The sequence below is a fragment of the Vicia villosa genome, unplaced genomic scaffold (genome assembly GCF_029867415.1).
Source record: "Vicia villosa cultivar HV-30 ecotype Madison, WI unplaced genomic scaffold, Vvil1.0 ctg.000939F_1_1, whole genome shotgun sequence".
Lineage (NCBI taxonomy): Eukaryota > Viridiplantae > Streptophyta > Magnoliopsida > Fabales > Fabaceae > Vicia > Vicia villosa.
The window spans coordinates 199082-216163 of record NW_026705421.1 but is presented as its reverse complement, the minus strand read 5'-3'; the positions used below and the strand labels follow the sequence as shown (position 1 = coordinate 216163).

At 34.0% G+C, this 17082-nt stretch overlaps 1 protein-coding gene, 1 long non-coding RNA gene and 1 other non-coding gene across 6 annotated transcripts; all 3 read right to left on the bottom strand.

Moving 5' to 3' along the window:
• Positions 1-1133: 1133 nt before the first annotated feature.
• On the bottom strand, positions 1134-2805 carry LOC131632396 (uncharacterized). Its single transcript, XM_058903146.1, has 3 exons — positions 1945-2805; positions 1540-1683; positions 1134-1364 (listed from the first exon to the last, which is right to left on the bottom strand). Exons 1-3 carry the CDS (start codon positions 2803-2805, stop codon positions 1134-1136), a joined length of 1236 nt encoding a protein of 411 aa, XP_058759129.1.
• Positions 2806-9920: 7115 nt separating this feature from the next.
• On the bottom strand, positions 9921-12334 carry LOC131632386 (uncharacterized). 4 transcript variants are annotated; one of them, XR_009292990.1, is made up of 5 exons: positions 12179-12334; positions 12038-12093; positions 11294-11452; positions 10336-10717; positions 9921-10146 (listed from the first exon to the last, which is right to left on the bottom strand). It is a non-coding gene; the product is annotated as an uncharacterized LOC131632386 (long non-coding RNA). The 4 variants fall into 4 exon arrangements; XR_009292988.1 differs by having other exon boundaries at positions 9921-10717; positions 11840-12093; XR_009292989.1 differs by having other exon boundaries at positions 9921-10717; positions 11972-12093.
• LOC131632415 (U6 spliceosomal RNA) lies at positions 12167-12269 on the bottom strand. Its single transcript, XR_009293002.1, has one exon. It is a non-coding gene; the product is annotated as a U6 spliceosomal RNA (small nuclear RNA).
• Positions 12335-17082: the final 4748 nt, after the last annotated feature.

Here is a 17082-nt window from a genome sequence, read left to right as displayed (position 1 = left end):
GGAGCAAGGTATTAATGCTAATGATGTTGTCAATCTGTTTAACTATTATGGGACTTATTGTATTTTCTTTAACAAGGAAGTTCTATGTTGATGTCAAGATTACTGATGGAGTTCTGGGATCAATGTCGTATTATTTCAATTAAAAAAAGATATATTGTTTCTTTCAAATTAGTTATTAGTGGCCAATTTAGTCACTATGGGTATCTAATGTTTTTTAATTTGGTGTATATGTTACTCTGTACTTTATCGGTGTTAGTAGAAGTTAATTGTCACATGGATAACTACTCAACCTTTAAATTGGAAATGTACATTTCTCAACCTTTAAAAATTTCTCAGTCTTTGGTGATTAAAAAAATGAGGGAAATGTATATTTATCAATGGATAAAATGAAAATATTTTCTTATCATGAATATAAACATAAATATATTAATTTATATACTATTAATATATAGTATAATATAATATTGTGATAGCAATCTATTTTATAAAAAATCAATTGCATAATAGTATAATTTATTTTTTTATTTAGATAATTTTTTTATATATTTCACGGGCCACTATCAACATAATATAAAAGTTAAAAACATTGTTGTTGAGCCGTGTTATCCATTGGCCATGTTATCCATTGTTGTTGAGCCGTCAATTATTTAATTCAACACTTAGCCCTATTTTGCTATTGTGTTCTTGACATATCTTAAAAAATTTGTGTGGATCATTATTTTAAATTAGAACATAATTTTCATATTAATATCTTATTAGTAAAATTTTTTTTAAATAGTTAAATTCCATTTTATAAATGCAATTTGGCCAAACTTCCTTACTTCACATTTTTCATATCGTTCAAAAAATACTACACCACAATTAATGCACCCGGGCGACAGCACCGGTCTCTGACTAATTTAATATAAAAAATTCAATTCACTTGCTTTTTATCTTGAAAATATAAGATATGCTCCTTTTTCTTCTTTACATTTATTGAACACTTAATATTTCCTCTTTAATGCATGAAGAAAATTGCATTTTATTAACATAAGGAAAATTCTTTAAAGGCTCATGAAAAATAGTACAAGGTTTTGAGCGCGAGAGTCAATCTCCACTGAGGAATTTTTTATCACATTATAGGAAAATGATGTCTATGTTGTATGTGGTAGTCGATCAGCCAAATAGAAGTACATATGTCCCATAGCTCCAGTGAGAAATTCATTTTTATATTTGGATTCCATTGTCACAATTTCCCCATCATTAATCTTGATTGAACCTGGTTTTGGATAACATCCAGACATTCCAACAGCATATCCTTCCTCATTTCCCGCTTCATTTCCTGTTCCGTATCTTGGTGTTGATGTACATAATGTTCTTCCATCCTAATTTATTAATCGAAAAAAATTAAAGACTTAATAAATAGTAGTCATGCATGCATTATCACAAGATTAATTTGTCTATATACAAAATAAAGAAAAATAAATATCATGTAAGAAATAAGTTAAGCCAACATAATGAATTTTAATATAACTCAGTTAAACTTATATTCAACTCTACCTGTCCATATAGTGTTGCATTAACAACGCCAGTATGTGCATGAGCAGTGCCATATATAAGATAACCACCTTTTTTCATAGGGGTGCTTGCTTTCTGAACATGGACAAGGTCACTGCTTTTATTTTCTGGAATAGTATACTCAGTCTGTAACATATTAAAAAATATTTGTTAATCAATTTCTCTCGACGTAAAAAGTAATTAAAAATAATTATCACAAGACCTTAGAACTCAGTTGAGTTTAATTGTACACAAAAATAGTGATTGTTAGTTTATTATGATAATAATAAGAGTTTTCTTAAACTTCTTTTTTATTATGACTAAGCTAAATCACCTATGTTATGCTATGTCTTGATCATGATAATTTAATAAACCACGAAATTAAAAAAAAATTAAAAATTTATTTACCAGACAATCATGGATAGTTTCAGAACCATTTATTATGACTCGATCAGTGGAATCTAATATATAGAATTTAACAGGAATTTGATGTTTGTCCCAGTCAACCCATGTTATTTTGTATTTTAGAGCAAGCTTTCTCCTTGGTGCTTGAAACCCTTTTTTCAATTTGCATTGGAAGTTGTTTTTACAACAAAATACTCCTCCTATATATTTGGAGGATAATGGCTTTCCATGGATGTCATATGTCGTATTATAAAAATTCTCTGGGAGATTAAATTGGTCACACCTACATTCACTACAACTTTTTCTATTTTCTGTTCCACGTGTATCAATGACCATGATATTAAATAACCATTTCTCTTCCCAACCCTTTGTAATATTTGCAGGGTTTCCAAGTTCAACTGCAAAAGGATCTGGAAGTTTTGAACTTGTTCCTCGTGTTTCACTTCCCAAACCCCATATATGTGGAAGTATACCGCCATTGCAAACTCCATCATTTCTTAAGAAAATGGGATCCTCAAAAGGTTTGGTATGATCAGTATAATTGTGTGATTTATTCTTATCCTTACTTACATGAAATTTTACAGCAAACCAATGATGGATGTATGTTTCATACAAGGGAACCGAATTCCCTTGTTCATCAACTAGATCAACATCAAAGCTCTTGACTCCAATATGACCATTTGGAAATTCAATATTGTATATATTTGTAGCTATAACATCTCCAGGGCCCACTTCAAACTTTTCTGACAAATATGTTGCTGATTTGATAATTTGTGGAGAATTTTGTATGTGTGAGTAAGTTGTACTCGACAACATCACCATCATTGGTAACAAAAATATAAATGCTTTAGAGATCAATATCATGTTTACCTACACATAAATTATTATTGTTACATATTAAATATGAATAATAAAATAATAGATAAATATTTAAATAAGAGTTTGAAAAGTGTGGAAGTTAATCGGAAGGAAATGTTTACCATATAATGAATCATAATGAAGGTTTCCACTTTATCAAACTTTTAATAAATCCAAAATTGAAATTTGTTGAATATAACTTTGTGAAGATGTGAGAGTCATGCATGTTTTCTAATTTTATAGTAGAAAAATATAAAGTTGGCATAACTTTAAAAAAAGTTAAAACTCATATTTGTTTTTGCTAACGGTTTTGCTAGCTTGGCCTATATGTTAAATCATGTTTTTTTTGGTGTTTGAGGTGTTTTTTTATTTATAAATAAGTATTTTTAACAAAATTAACAAGTTTGTTAAGAATTAATTGAATATCTAAAAAACAAATTTGTTTGAGAAACTCTTTTTAAATATAGAAAATTTATGTCAAATTTAGATTACATCTAAAAAGAAAATATAACATGAAATTATTATATATATTTTTATCATTATTTTATTTTTGTCAAATGGTTTCAATGAAAAAATTTGTGAATCATGCTGAATAAAATCAATACTTCCATACATATTAATTGTTGGACTGAATAATGAGTCCCTTTGTGATTCCACCCTTTTATTTAATTTTTTTTTGTTTTACAATCTCTTAGCATCTGACTATAAAAGAATCTCAAAAAATAAAAATTGCTCTCATTTATTTGGACGAGTTATGCTTTTGTTCCATTCCATTTGTACTGGTTTACGCTTTTTTTTCCTTGCCACATCATCTTATTTACATGTCCATGGTGTAAAACTAAAAAGTGATATTGTAACTCGGTGAACTGACTTTTATTTTTATATATATGCAACAATGTTGCGGTGAGCAAGAGTCGCCACCGACTTTTATTTTGTCCAATGTTAGGAAAGGTAAAAGTACAGAAAAAGACCTTTTTGAAAGAAAACGGGCTCGGGGGGTAAGTTATGAAAAGGGAAGGTGCAAGCACCCTTTTCATCCATAGTTATCTACGGGCTCTTAATTTGCTTAGCTCATGTTTGTTTGTTTTGAGTTGAAAAGAGGCATAAGGACTTTAGCGTGAATGCGTAGCCTTAGTTTTTCGAAAGAGTGTTGAAAAGATATTTTTGTTGAGCTAGGCAGATTAAGAACACTACCCTAACTAATTGGTCCTTTTCTATACTTTTTACGGTTCCTAGGATTATCCATACTATATAGAAGTAGGAAATCCTTGTTTATATTGGACGTATGGGTCATCGAAGGGTCATCGAGGTCGTTGAAGGCAACAGGTAGAGGTACCTTTAGCAATGTTCGGAGGGACAATCATCGTTTTGTAGGCAACCATTCGAGGGACTAGATCATATCATCGTAGGCATTATCGTGGGTCATCGAGGGACTTATGATCTTTGCGATGATTTTTAATCGAGGGACTTTTGCTAATGGGTACCTCTACATTCGAGGGAGACGACCTTATTTCGAAAGGCAACCAAGAGGGGCGTACCTTAGAGGTGAGTGAGTGCAAAAAGTGTATTCAATTCAGATATTTTATTTATCTTGATTATGGTTAGCTAACGTTAAGTTGATTAGTCTTGCCATACACACCCTAGTTACTAGCAGTTGAATATATACAGGAAATAAAGTGCGAAATGTAAAGTCCTACGCTATTACATGGCTTCGGGGTGGGGGAGTTACAAATTCAACAAATGAGAATAAAAATTATTACAAACCCATAACAGAACTTAATATACACGAAAACTTATGAATATCCACAAAAATAGTCCGAGTCCTCAAGGGAAATAGTACCTCGTATAATCACAAAAATGTTAGTAACGGATGTGAGAAATGATAAAATATAAACAATTATTGATTAAAGAAAAATTTAAAATAGTCATATTAAATTCTAAAAACAAATATTAAAATTAAAACAAATATTTTTGATTTTTTTTATATGAAAGGAAATCTAAATTCTAATATTTGTGTTTTTTTTTAGTTTTTATTATTTATGTATTAATAGCCTAAATTAATAAAAGTGAAACCTAATATAAACTAAGTTAAATCTAAAAGTAATGAATTAGACATTTTTTTTTTATGATAAAAAATTAAATGGCTTGCTTTACTGTTACTTCACAACTTACGCACAGTATTATATGCGAACCGCTTTCGTTCTCATCCCAGGCTGTAACAAAATTCATCCTCTTTCTACACTTAATAATATTTATTAACTAATAAAATAATCAATTAATATTAATATTAATAAGGATTTCAAGTGTATTAATAGAAATATAGAAACTTCATTCTTTTATCCAAAATACAGAAATGCATAACCACAACACTGAAACAAGAAAATAAGCATGAATTAAGAAGAAAAACGAGAACCTTAATAACCTGATGTCAACATCGGCGACGGAATTCAAAAGACGTGGATCTCTTCCTTTCACATCTCGAACTGAAGGGGATCCATATGGTGGCTGAAACAGGATCTGGATTCTTGTCGTGTCTGCGCCGTTGTTGGTTGGGCTGAGCGCTTGTTGCTTTCATCGGCGGCTGGTGAGTGAATCGGAGGGAGTTTCGCCGGTGAGGAGGTGCTTTGGCTGTCGGCGTTGTGGTGTTGTTTCACGGCTCGTTTCTTCTTTTTCCTGTATAAAAGACAAAGACAACAACACAACAAAAAAACAGAGATGAAATTATAAGTGTGGAGAGCCATTTTGTGGTGATTTTCATGAAATTATGATGATGTTGTGGTTAGTGATAACTTGAATGGAAGCATTTTATCAGTGGATTTATGTTTGATTTGGATTTGCATTATTAAGATTAGAAATTGGATGTACAGGTTTTGGTATGGCTTTGTACGTGAGAATTGGTTAATGGTGAGAGAGGTTAAGGGTTTGAAATTGTTTCTTTTGGGAGAGAATCGTTCCCCTTTTCTCTGTCCCCTTCTTCTCCTTTTATCACCTCCGAGAAATATCAAACCTGAAATCAATTTAAAAACACAGATTAAATGTCATTAAGTTTTGGCATTCATGTGGCTTCCATCTGTCGGAGTATTGCTTTGGAAATAAATAAATTGGTGTTTTTGAAAAGTTAAGGTCTTTATTAGTTTATGATTTTGTAGTTAAATGATATTAAAATATAATACTTGAAATAAAACGTAAAAACTAGATATAACTAATACTAATACTTAATTTTTTTTTGTGATTTTGAATAAAAAGTGAATAAAAGTAAAAAAATGAATATTTAAAATAAAGTTTAATAAAATAAAACGAAAATTAAAATCAAATTAAAAAAACAATTTTTTGGAATAAAATATGAAATACAGTTAGAACTAAGGTTAAAAATAAATGAAAGTGAAAAGCATTAGGTGTAGGATTCGAACCCATGACCTTGTACTTGCAAATCTTGCCTCCTTACCAATTATGCTATATTATTTGTATGAAACATCAGCAAACATTTTGCTATTTATTAAAATATAAATAATTTAAGAATAAACTATTATATTTTAAAATAGACCTTAAATCGAATATTTATAAAATTCAAGATGTCAATGTAAATGAACCCAAGATTTTATAAAAACCCAATTTTTGAAATTGTTTTGAATTTTTGAAAAGTGTGGGCAAATTTTGGGGTATGACAGATATATTTAAAGAATGACTAATACATTTGATTATGAAAAAGTTTGGCTAAAATCTAACTCCCAATAGGTTACTATATCTTTTAAATCTCCAAACATTATCCCGTGAAAAATTAAACTTAGATTTTGTCAGTCATGACATTTTAGATTTTGTTAGTTATGAATTTTTTTAAGTTTGTTGTATGCTACTGCACTATTTTCCCTTTAATCATGGTTTTATTTCACTGAGTTTTATGGTAAGATTTTGAATGAGGTATTTGTTGTATAACCTCTTGTCTGTTATCTGATGTGGTGTAAATCGCATGTATACAAATCACGTCAGAGTATACAAAAGATTATCGTTCCCACACAGATCAAATGTCAATCTATCGATTTCTATTGTTAAGGTGTTTATCTAAGGCAAATCAAATCAATATTTGAATGCATAAAAAGAAAGAAGGTAAAAAGGTGTGAAAATACAAGTAAAAGAATAGGCTCGAATGTAATTCACAACAGTCGGACAATACTCCTTTAGTCTCTAATAGAATTGCTTATGGGGTAATATTTTCTACTCTTGAAAATGAATCAACTTAATGGGAACTTGTCGCTTTCGCGTACTAAGAACCAAACTCAGTCTCTAATTAATGCCTTTCATTGTCACTTATAAAAAGTGTGTATTGTGTTAAAGTAGTAAGTCTAATTTTAAGAAATTGAATTCCTAACTTAGTAGAAATTTATTTTAACTTGGAATATTTAACTTAAAAGAGGTTCATGACTTTTGCTAAGTTTCAAACCCACAAACGCGTCCGAAAAATAGTTTCAAAATCGTTTTCTAAAAGTGTTAAAGATTCCTAAGTAACTAGCCAAAATGCTCTCTCTTTTTGAAAAGTCAAAGATAACTAAGTTTAACTTTAAAGGTTGGACGGCTTTCGATCTTATCCAAAATGATTTAGTATAAAAAACTTGTGTTAAAAGTTAAAACAACCCCTAAAGTATTTCTACAGATACATTGTGCGGAGTATCAACGTGACGATGATCCTTACATTCTAACCTTTAAAAATTTAGCCACACATGTAAACAAAAATAAGCATGTTAAAGTTCAACATATCAAATTAGCAATAAAAGCGATAAGAAAATAAATTAGAACTTAGAACAAGACAGATAACAAGTAAAATGCGAAAACAAACTTAAATATAAAAACCTGCTCCGAATGGAGACTTGAATCTTGTACAACTGAAAGTAAATTCAACTGGAATGAAAATGGCGGCAAGATTAAAAGTGCTCCAACCTAATCAACAACTAAATGTGCAACAATCCTTCGATGTGACGAATTATTGTTTTTACAGATGGTAAGTATAGGCTTATTGTTGTGAACTAAGTTGAATCCTCAACAAATGAAACTAAAACTCCTATTTATAGATGTACTTCAAGTCGTGCTTTTACAGGAGTGCCCTCCAACTCCTTTTGGGCGGGAGTTGGATTTGTGAAGACGGTGGCCGCCAAGGGGGGTCCGCGCCCGCCATGTGTGAAAAATGGAAGATCGTGGAGGACATGGGAGTTATCTCTTGGGTGAAAGCAGACACGTCATGACCTCTCCTAAAGTGACCGCCAAGCTGAACGCCATGAGTACAATTTCACTTAAAAATTTAATTTCTGGGCCTTTAAGCTCTGTTTCTTCAAGGAGGGGTTCAAATGATCATGGCACCTAAAAGTAAGATGAAAACAATCATAACACAAGAAAATAATACTAAAAACTATAAGAAACAGGTGCAATCCGAGTCAAATACATAGTGTGTTTCAACGTTATCAAGTTCTCCCAAACTTAAACCCTTGCTTGTCCTCAAGCAAAACTCTTAGTAGTAGATGAAAGAGAAACAATGTTTACAAGATTTGAGTAAAAAGGGCTTCTAAGTTCAAGTAAGGATGTGTTGATAGGTACTAACTAATCAAACTAAGGATATCGTGATAACACTTTCCGCACAAAATGCGGGCATAAACTTCATTCCTATAAAAACTAATCCATGTTAGTCCATTATGTCTAAGCTTCCTTTTTGTAAGGTCCTTTTTCATTCAGGCGCAATAACATTAAGCTCGTTATCCGTACGTACTCATAGTAGAGTGACCGGTTAGTGACTCTGATCTCAAGCATGAGATTCTGGTACATGAATTGGTGTAACCCGTTTATTTACCCAATTGTGGTTGTGAGGGATTGAACCGTAATTTGCCCTACCAAGTTTAGCACCAGATACCTTTGAACCAACCAACAATGGGCATAAACCTTCTATTTTCTTTGTTTTTTTTGCAAATTTTTACAACAATTTGAGTTACGTGACCGTGTGAGAGTCACCTAACTAGAAGTTGCATTTTTCATTTAAATAGCAGAAACAAAGATCATTCACTTATTTTCATCGGTCCCCTACGTAGAGCATGCTTAGGCCGGAGCCGACTGCTAGGATAAACTACTAAAAGACCTTGTTACAATAAATAAAGGCACATCATAGGGGGTAACAGGGTCATTTTTCATATTTACAAAGTTTATGGTGCTAAAACGATATCTATTTTTCAAAAAGAATTCCTAAGTCAAACACATCCTATCTTGAACCTGTCTTATAACTCAAATTTTTAAAACACACTGTTTTCTCTAACACGAATTTTTTTTGGTATGGCTAAAAGTGGTGGGGAAATGAGCAGATGTGATCGCATGTTGTGACTCCATAATAGTACGCAAGGAGCGGGCATTTTGTTGCTGAGACGCCTGCATATAAGCCATGTTGTCCCATATCTGTCTTTGCATGGAGGTAAGGAGGGTATCCCGCCTTTCCTCTCAAGCCAGATGGTCTCGCCACATCTCCTCCGTGATATTGTACATGGAGCATTAGCAGATGGTGGTGTGAATCTAATGTTAACTCTTCCACTGGAAGATCTGTGCATCTCTAGACTAACTTATGTGTTAAATGATTATTATACTTTTTTTAATTCTATAGATATTCAATTCTATAGATATTCAGTATGTATAGGTGACAGAATGCAAGTATTCTTCTTCATTACCAACTTGTTACTACTACTACTAAGGTATAGTATATTGTTCCCTTTTTTCCCTTAAATTTTTGTTTTGTTAATACTTATGTTCAATCGAGTTGTAACTTTCCAGCAACCATGAGAATGATGATTAATGTAGTGAATGAAGATACTAATTCTTAATTTGAACAGCTTATGTTTGGGGCTTTCATTTTGAACTCACTCAAGTTGCCTGATTCTATTTAATCAAATGAAAGTCAGTATAATTATATCTATAATTATCAGCCGGATGATAATGCCAAACTTGATATTGAATCCATCACTGGAAGGGTACATACTTTCATTATATATTTTCATGATTATCATCATTGCAACATGTTTCATGATATGACACCCCTCATCTCCCTATCTGTCTACTAATAGTAATACTCCCTCTTAGACCATTTACAATGGTTTCAACACTCAACACCCACTTTTTCAACTCCCAACACTCCACCAACTTTGCACCAACTTTTTTCTGTGACAGTTTCTAAAATATTAATAGGAGGCTTTAATCATGATGCGCAGTTAAATAAAACTTGAGCATAAACAATCCAAAGGAGAACACCAGCTTTGAGTATTATTGGCTTTAAAAGCTCGGGCTATGATGTTGTGCTTTCCAACCTGCGGAAAAAACAAGGAACGCCTATTTGGCGATAATTAGACAACTTTCACTGATGTTAACAAAAAGATGACATGAAATCTTCAGAGGAGAATTAGTCAAAAGTTGCTATTGCTGCATAAACGGGTATTATCAAGCACAAGCAGGAACAGACTAAAAAATCTGGAGACTAGAGTCCAAACTCAAGCCATCCTTTTCTAAACTATTAGCTACCTGGTTAGCCTCTCTGTGTATAGTGTCCGCAAAACTCACCAACAGAAATCAAATTGATGAACACGCTAAATCTCTTTAATGTAATGATAATACTTCCCCACCAGCTGGACTGTGGATGTCTGAGAGACAAAGCTTGGGGACTGGTGATTTGACTTTGCAGAAGTTGGACGTAGGTTTGTGGAAAGTAAAGCAGAAACCTTCAAATAGAAAATGGAGCCATTCCCGCGCACAAGGTTTGTTCATGAAAATTATTGAGCTTCTGGACTTTATCTAGAGAGTGTAGATTGCTTCAATGGTTTCAAGGAGATTAGATATGATCCAATAAAGGTACAGTAGCCAGTATAAGACTTTCTAAAAGTAGGGACAGTAGCCCAATTAAAATCTGCAACAACAGAAAATATATAGTCAGAAGATGCAGGATATAAAAGGCCTTTGGCGAGAGAGTTTTTAAGATGCTGCAGTATTCTAATTGCGAATAGGTAGTGAACTTGATGAGGTTTGGAGAGATGTTGACTCAATTATTGAATCATGTACAGGATATGGAGAAACACTACTAGTCAGTGAAATATGGAGAAAGGAAAACACGGGTGGATAAAGAAATCAAGTGAAATGCAGATAGAAGTGGCAGTGATCACATTTCTGATTCTATATACAAATTTTGTTTCAGCTCAAGCCACCGCCAATTGGGTTATTTCTCAATCTGCATCCATCAATTCCATCTGTTGTAATCTTATGTGTAAGAACCCTACAAGATGGGTGAACCACATTCATAGTTCAGTCTTAAAAATATCTAAAGTTTTCAGTAGGTTACAACCTTATAGTATGACCTTATACCTAATAATGCAACTATTTCAGATATTGTGTTAATGACTTGATGTGTTGTTCATAGTTGTTGGTAATCAAAAGTTTTTAGGGAGTTAGTTATCTGCGATAAAAAAAAAAAAAGAAGTAATAATACCTGAAAGAAAAATTAAAAGAGCATTGGAGTGTGGATTGTGGTGGCATCAATCTGGTTTATATTGGGCATGCCAAAGCATAGATGAAAAGGAACACCAGGTTTGAGGATTATTGGCTTTAAAAGCTGAGAAGACTTGAAGATGACTATGTGCTTTCGAACCTGCGGAAAAAACAAGCTACACCTATTAAATCAGGTAAAGGATATGCAGAAGCACTAGTAAGTAACTAGTGAGAGAAACAAACATGGAGAAAGGAAAATATAAAAGTGTATAATGAAATGCAGTGATCACGAAATAAATTACTGAGAGAAAAGTTTTCAGTGCATACAACCTTATTATACCTAATGGTTACAAGATTAGTCACAAAAAAAACTTTTGAATTATTTGGGATAATTACATTACCTTCCAAACAAACTTTGCAACCAGAGACATGTAATTTTTCATGATTCTACTTTCCTATGGCATTAGGACATATTTCTGATTGTACAGGCAAATAAATCCATAAGCTTTCAGAATTTAATCAACCCTAAACCTAAACCTAATGTTACCTTCCACATATAAGCAAATAAATACATAAGTTTTCAGAATTTGATCAACCCTAAACCTAATGTTACCTTCCACATATAAGCAAATAAATACATAAGTTTTCAGAATTTGATCAACCCTAAACCTAATGTTACCTTCCACATATAAGCAAGCTTGAAGAGTGACAAAAATAATTTGATCAACCCTAAACCTAATGTTACCTTCCACATATAAGCTTGAAGAGTGACAAAAATTCACAGAATAGACAAATCATTACCTGCAGCGAAAAGAATCATCACATGTAAGGAAGAAGGTAAAACGAAAACGAAGCAGATGGAAAAAAATCAAAATAAAATTTGGACCATTTCTCGATTTGTGCGTGTCATCCTTGCGCAGGGGCCATGGTAATCTTCTCTGTATCGTTCCAATTTTATCAGATGTCCCCGAAGGGACAATAGAAAGTGGATTGTGTGTGTTATATAAACACTAAATAACTTGCAAATGTAACCGGTGTGGGACTTCTGATACAACTCAAGTGCAATGCATTGCCATCACAATCACTAACTATACCCAAAAATCAATAAAAAATTAAAGTTTTGTTTCTTCCTCACTCTTTTATTTTTTTATATTTATTTATAAACTATCTCTATTTTATTTATTAAACTATCAACATTTTTTTTAACAATTAATTAGAATGCACTTAAAGTGTAAATAAGTTTTACACATTCAATTAATCACACTCGTTAATAAATAGTAATGTTTGACTTTAATTTAAATTTTTTAAAATTTATATACTTGAATGATCATGATGCAGTGATGGTGTAAAACTTTTTATATTGATAGTGCATAGCAATTAAACTCTTTTTTTAATTGGTTAAAATCTAAATCAGCAAACATTTAATTTCGTGACATTCATTTTAACTCTCCACTCTTTAATTTTAATTCTATACTAACAAAACAAAACTGTAAGTAAACAAAATATAAAAAATTAAAGAAATGCAATTTATGAAGACCAATCCACTAAATATATGGCAATTATCATTTAAATATTCATATTTCTTATTCTTAAAATTTATACTAAATCAATAACACTTTTAAAATAAAATGTTTATTAAAAATTATTATAAATTTTAGTGGTATAAATGAAAGAGGTCTCCAGGGCGGGCGAAAAGCACACTCCAAGCCCTCCATCCTTCTCAAGTCGCATTTTTCATTAGTTCGAGTGTCCCTCTCTCGGATCGAACGCTCTTTGTTCTAATATTTCGCCTTAATTTTAACGTATCCGCTCATAGCACGCGGTCGTGCGTGAAATGTGTTGGAACGATTTAACCTCACTTCCTAGATTTCAAGGAATCAACCACTCATTCCTATAATGGTTGCTACATTCTTGGAATACTTTGTTTCATACTTCTATAACTATAAATACATCAGTATAATGATATTGAGAGTACAATTAGCGTCCACCGTGGTTCCCCGGTAAAACTGGCATCGGCCACCCTCACAACGTTCAACCAGATTATTGTCTTTGCACTCATCCCACATCATGGTGAACAAGAATACGACTACTCTGCCCAACAAATAATATAACAACGAGGAAAGTTTCTTACTAGAGATGCTCGCTGCTATGGACGACCTTCGTCGCCATAACTAAACCTTGAAAGATAATGTTCTTCATATTCAGCAACGCTAGTAGGAAACTGATATGGTGGATGAATTGGAAGTATTGGATTCCCGACCCACTATCAGACGATATCTGGGAGGTGCGCATCCGAGAGAACTTTAAGTCGACATTGTTGGCTAAGTTTGATTAGTGCAACGATCCACATAAGCATGTGGCCTCCATCAACATTCAGGTTGGCCATCATTAGTTGGGCACCTGAGTCCCTGAAGTGCAAGCGCTTGTCCGACACCTTTAGGAATGCAACCTCAATATGGTATGTGGGTCTCCCCAGACTCCCCATCGCCAGTTATCAAGATCTGGTGAAGAAGCTAGTCCGCTAATTCGGCGCAAGAAAGCACCAGAAGCTGATTGCCACCAATTTGTTCAATATATGGTAGGGCCCATCAGAGTTATTGAGGGAGTATCTCGCCCGCTTCAACGAAGCAACAATCCAGGTAGTACATATAAACAAGGAAATATTAATATCAGCATTTCAGAACAGGCTCGGGGAAGGACACTTCAACGAATCTTTCGCCCAAAGAATAGTGACGTCCTTAGCTAAAGTAGTAAGACAAGCATAATGTTATATAAAGAGAGAGAAAATTAATGATGAGAAGAAGGCCCGTGGTGCAAAAGAGCACACTCTCGATGCAGACAGTTCACGAAGGAACCAATATGTGTCGTGATAACACGAAACTGCATCGCATATTCGACTTTACTTGCATGATTTATGTTACCGTTTTTAGTTCTTTGTGTTATATTATGCTGGTATTTCTAGTGTGTTTCAGGGATTTCCATTCCACTAAGCATGCACGAGAAAAGAAGAGGAATTGGCGAAGAAATGAGAAAGAATTGGATTCTGGAAGAAAAGATAAGAAATTTTCGATACAAAAGACTATGGCCCTCGCCACTACTTCTGTGGCCCTCTCCATGTATAGAAGTAACTGTGGCCCTCGCCACACATGTTGTGGCCACCGCCACAACTTTGTTCTCCAGAATTCTATTTTTACACGTAAGCCAGTTCGTTCAAGCTTAAGTCCATGAAGCCCAGTTCTCCTATATTCTCTCCAGTCAGCTGAGACTTCCCGAATAATTCTCCATGAAGCCACGACTCCTTATTTCTCTCTACGAAAGTTACAGCAAGGGCTACAAAAAGGAAGTATAGTAATGAAACAAGTGGTATGCAAACTCATCTAGGTATATGCACTGCTTATGATCATGATAAAACCCAAGCAACCCAAGCAACCAAAAAGAGAAAAACCACTACATAAGGGCAAGTAGTTTGTTCGCCAAGCTATTCTAAATTTGATCAAGAGAAATTTCGAGCGCTACTTGTGAAAAAAATTGTGTGTGTTGAGCTTCCATTTTGTTTTGTGGAGAATGAAATGTTTACAAAGCTATTAATCACCTTGCAGCCTCGATTTTTTATCCCATCACGATCTACATTGAGGCGTGATATTTGGGAGCTCTACCTTGAAGAAAAGGAGAAATTGAAAAAATTCTTGTCAAATTGTGGAAGAGTTTGTTTGACCACTAACACTTGGACTTCAACTCAAAACTTAAGTTACATGAGTTTGACCGTACATTTTGTGGACAGTGAGTGGAAGATGCATAAAAAATAATCAACTTTTGTCAAATCACGGGGCACTCGGGACACTTGATTGGGAAATATGTTGACGATTACTTAAGAAGTTAGGGGTTGAGTCAAATCTTGACTATAACGGTTGACAATGCTTCAGCAAACACCATTATGATTAAGTATCTCAACATAAGGATGGGGTTTTGGAGTAATCTTGTTTTGAATGTGGAATTTGTCCACATGCGTTGTTGCACGTATATCTTGAATTTAATCGTAAAATCGGAATTGAAAAAGGATAAAAGTTGCATAAAAAAATCCGTCTTGTGGTTATATATGTCAAGTCTTCTCCAAGTAGACTAGCCAAATTTATGGAATGTGCAGTGCAGGAAAAAGTTACATACAAAGGAGTTGTTATCCTTGATGTTGAAACCAGATGGAATTCAACCTATTCAATGTTGAAGGCTGCCTTACAGTATCAAAAATCTTTTGACTTGCTCTATGCACATGATAAGACATTTCACGAAGAAATGGACACAACAAACCAAGGAGTTAAGAAAGAGGATTAGACATATGTTGCATCAGTGCTTTTGCTTGATATGTTTTATAAATCTACAAACGGTCTGTCTGGATCATTATATGTCACCAGTGCTTCATATATGGCAGAGGTATTCACCATTGGAAAAGGGATCAATAAGCATTTAAAGAGTAACAACGAGCACATCAAAAACACGACGAATAAGATGAAAGGTAAATTCAACAAATATTGGGGAAAACCTGACACAATAAACATATTACTATTGATTGTGGTATGAAATTGTGGTATCGTTTTCGTCATTCTCCCTCTAAAGGTGTATGACTTTTAACGAGAGTTGAATATCACAAATGAGAAAACCGAGTAAAACACAGTTTTAAATATAGTGAGAACACTAGGAGTAAATCAAGACAAACGTAAGCAATGCATTAATGATTATTGTGAAGTACACAGCACATGTCATAAGACCAATGTTTAAACAAACGGAAAGAAATTGCGAATGAAAACAAAGCTAATGATCTAAGAAATCCTTCTTTTAGCCACCTATGGCGTTAGACTTGTGAGGATCTTCGAACTCAATGAGCCCTTCTTCAATCAAATCTTGGATCTTGTGCTTCAACGGCCCACAATCCTCTGTATCATGGCCAGGACTATCTGAATGATAAGCGCACCTAGCATGATGCTTGTACCCAGGAGCGGGGTTAGCTGGAGCTGAGTATGGAGGTAGCAGAGTTACCAAGTTCTGACTGAGCAGACGTTGCAAAGCTTGGGACAGTGGCATGTACAACGGGGTGAATAATCGTTTTGGCTTGGACCTCCAGGGGCGTTGGCCACCCTGTTGCTTTTGCTGATCCCTTTGCTGTGATACTGGGGTCTGATTACCCATGATTGCCCCCACAGTGTTGGATTCCTTTTTTCCGTCATATGACTTCTTTGTGTGATAGGAACCTGAGGGTGCCCCTTGTATCTTCCCATTTTTGATTCCATCTTCAATTCTCTCACCAATGACTACCAAGTCCGAGAACCCTGAAGATATGCTTCCGACCATCTTGTCGTAGTACGGTCCTTGCAAAGTGCTCATAAATATGTCCACCAGTTCTTTTTCCATTAGGGGAGGTTGGACTCGAGAAGCCATTTCCCTCCACCTTTGGGCATACTCTTTGAATGATTCATCCTTCTTCTGTGACATGTTTTGTAATTGCATCCGACTGGGTGCCATGTCCAAGTTGTACTTGTACTGCTTCAAGAATGTGTTAGCCAGATCATTCCAGCTTCTGATATAGGATTTCTCTAGTTGCATATACCAGTCAATAGATGCTCCACTCAAACTCTCTTGGAAGAAGTGTATCATCAGCTTTTGATCGTGAGCATAAGCAGCCATTTTTCGCACATACATGCGCAAGTGATTTCTCGGACACGTGAGCCCTTTGTATTTTTCGAAGTCTAGAATCTTGAATTTGTGCGGGATAGTCAAGTCTGAGACTAAGCTCATTTC

Bases quoted from the DNA above. Each gene is read 5' to 3' on its own strand.
- LOC131632396 (XM_058903146.1), bottom strand. From the start codon at position 2,805: ATGATATTGATCTCTAAAGCATTTATATTTTTGTTACCAATGATGGTG. The intron at 1,684-1,944 runs GTAAATAAATTT...AATATGTTACAG, and splicing joins AAACTATCCATGATTGTCTG to ACTGAGTATACTATTCCAGA. The intron at 1,365-1,539 runs GTAGAGTTGAAT...TTAATAAATTAG, and splicing joins ATGCAACACTATATGGACAG to GATGGAAGAACATTATGTAC.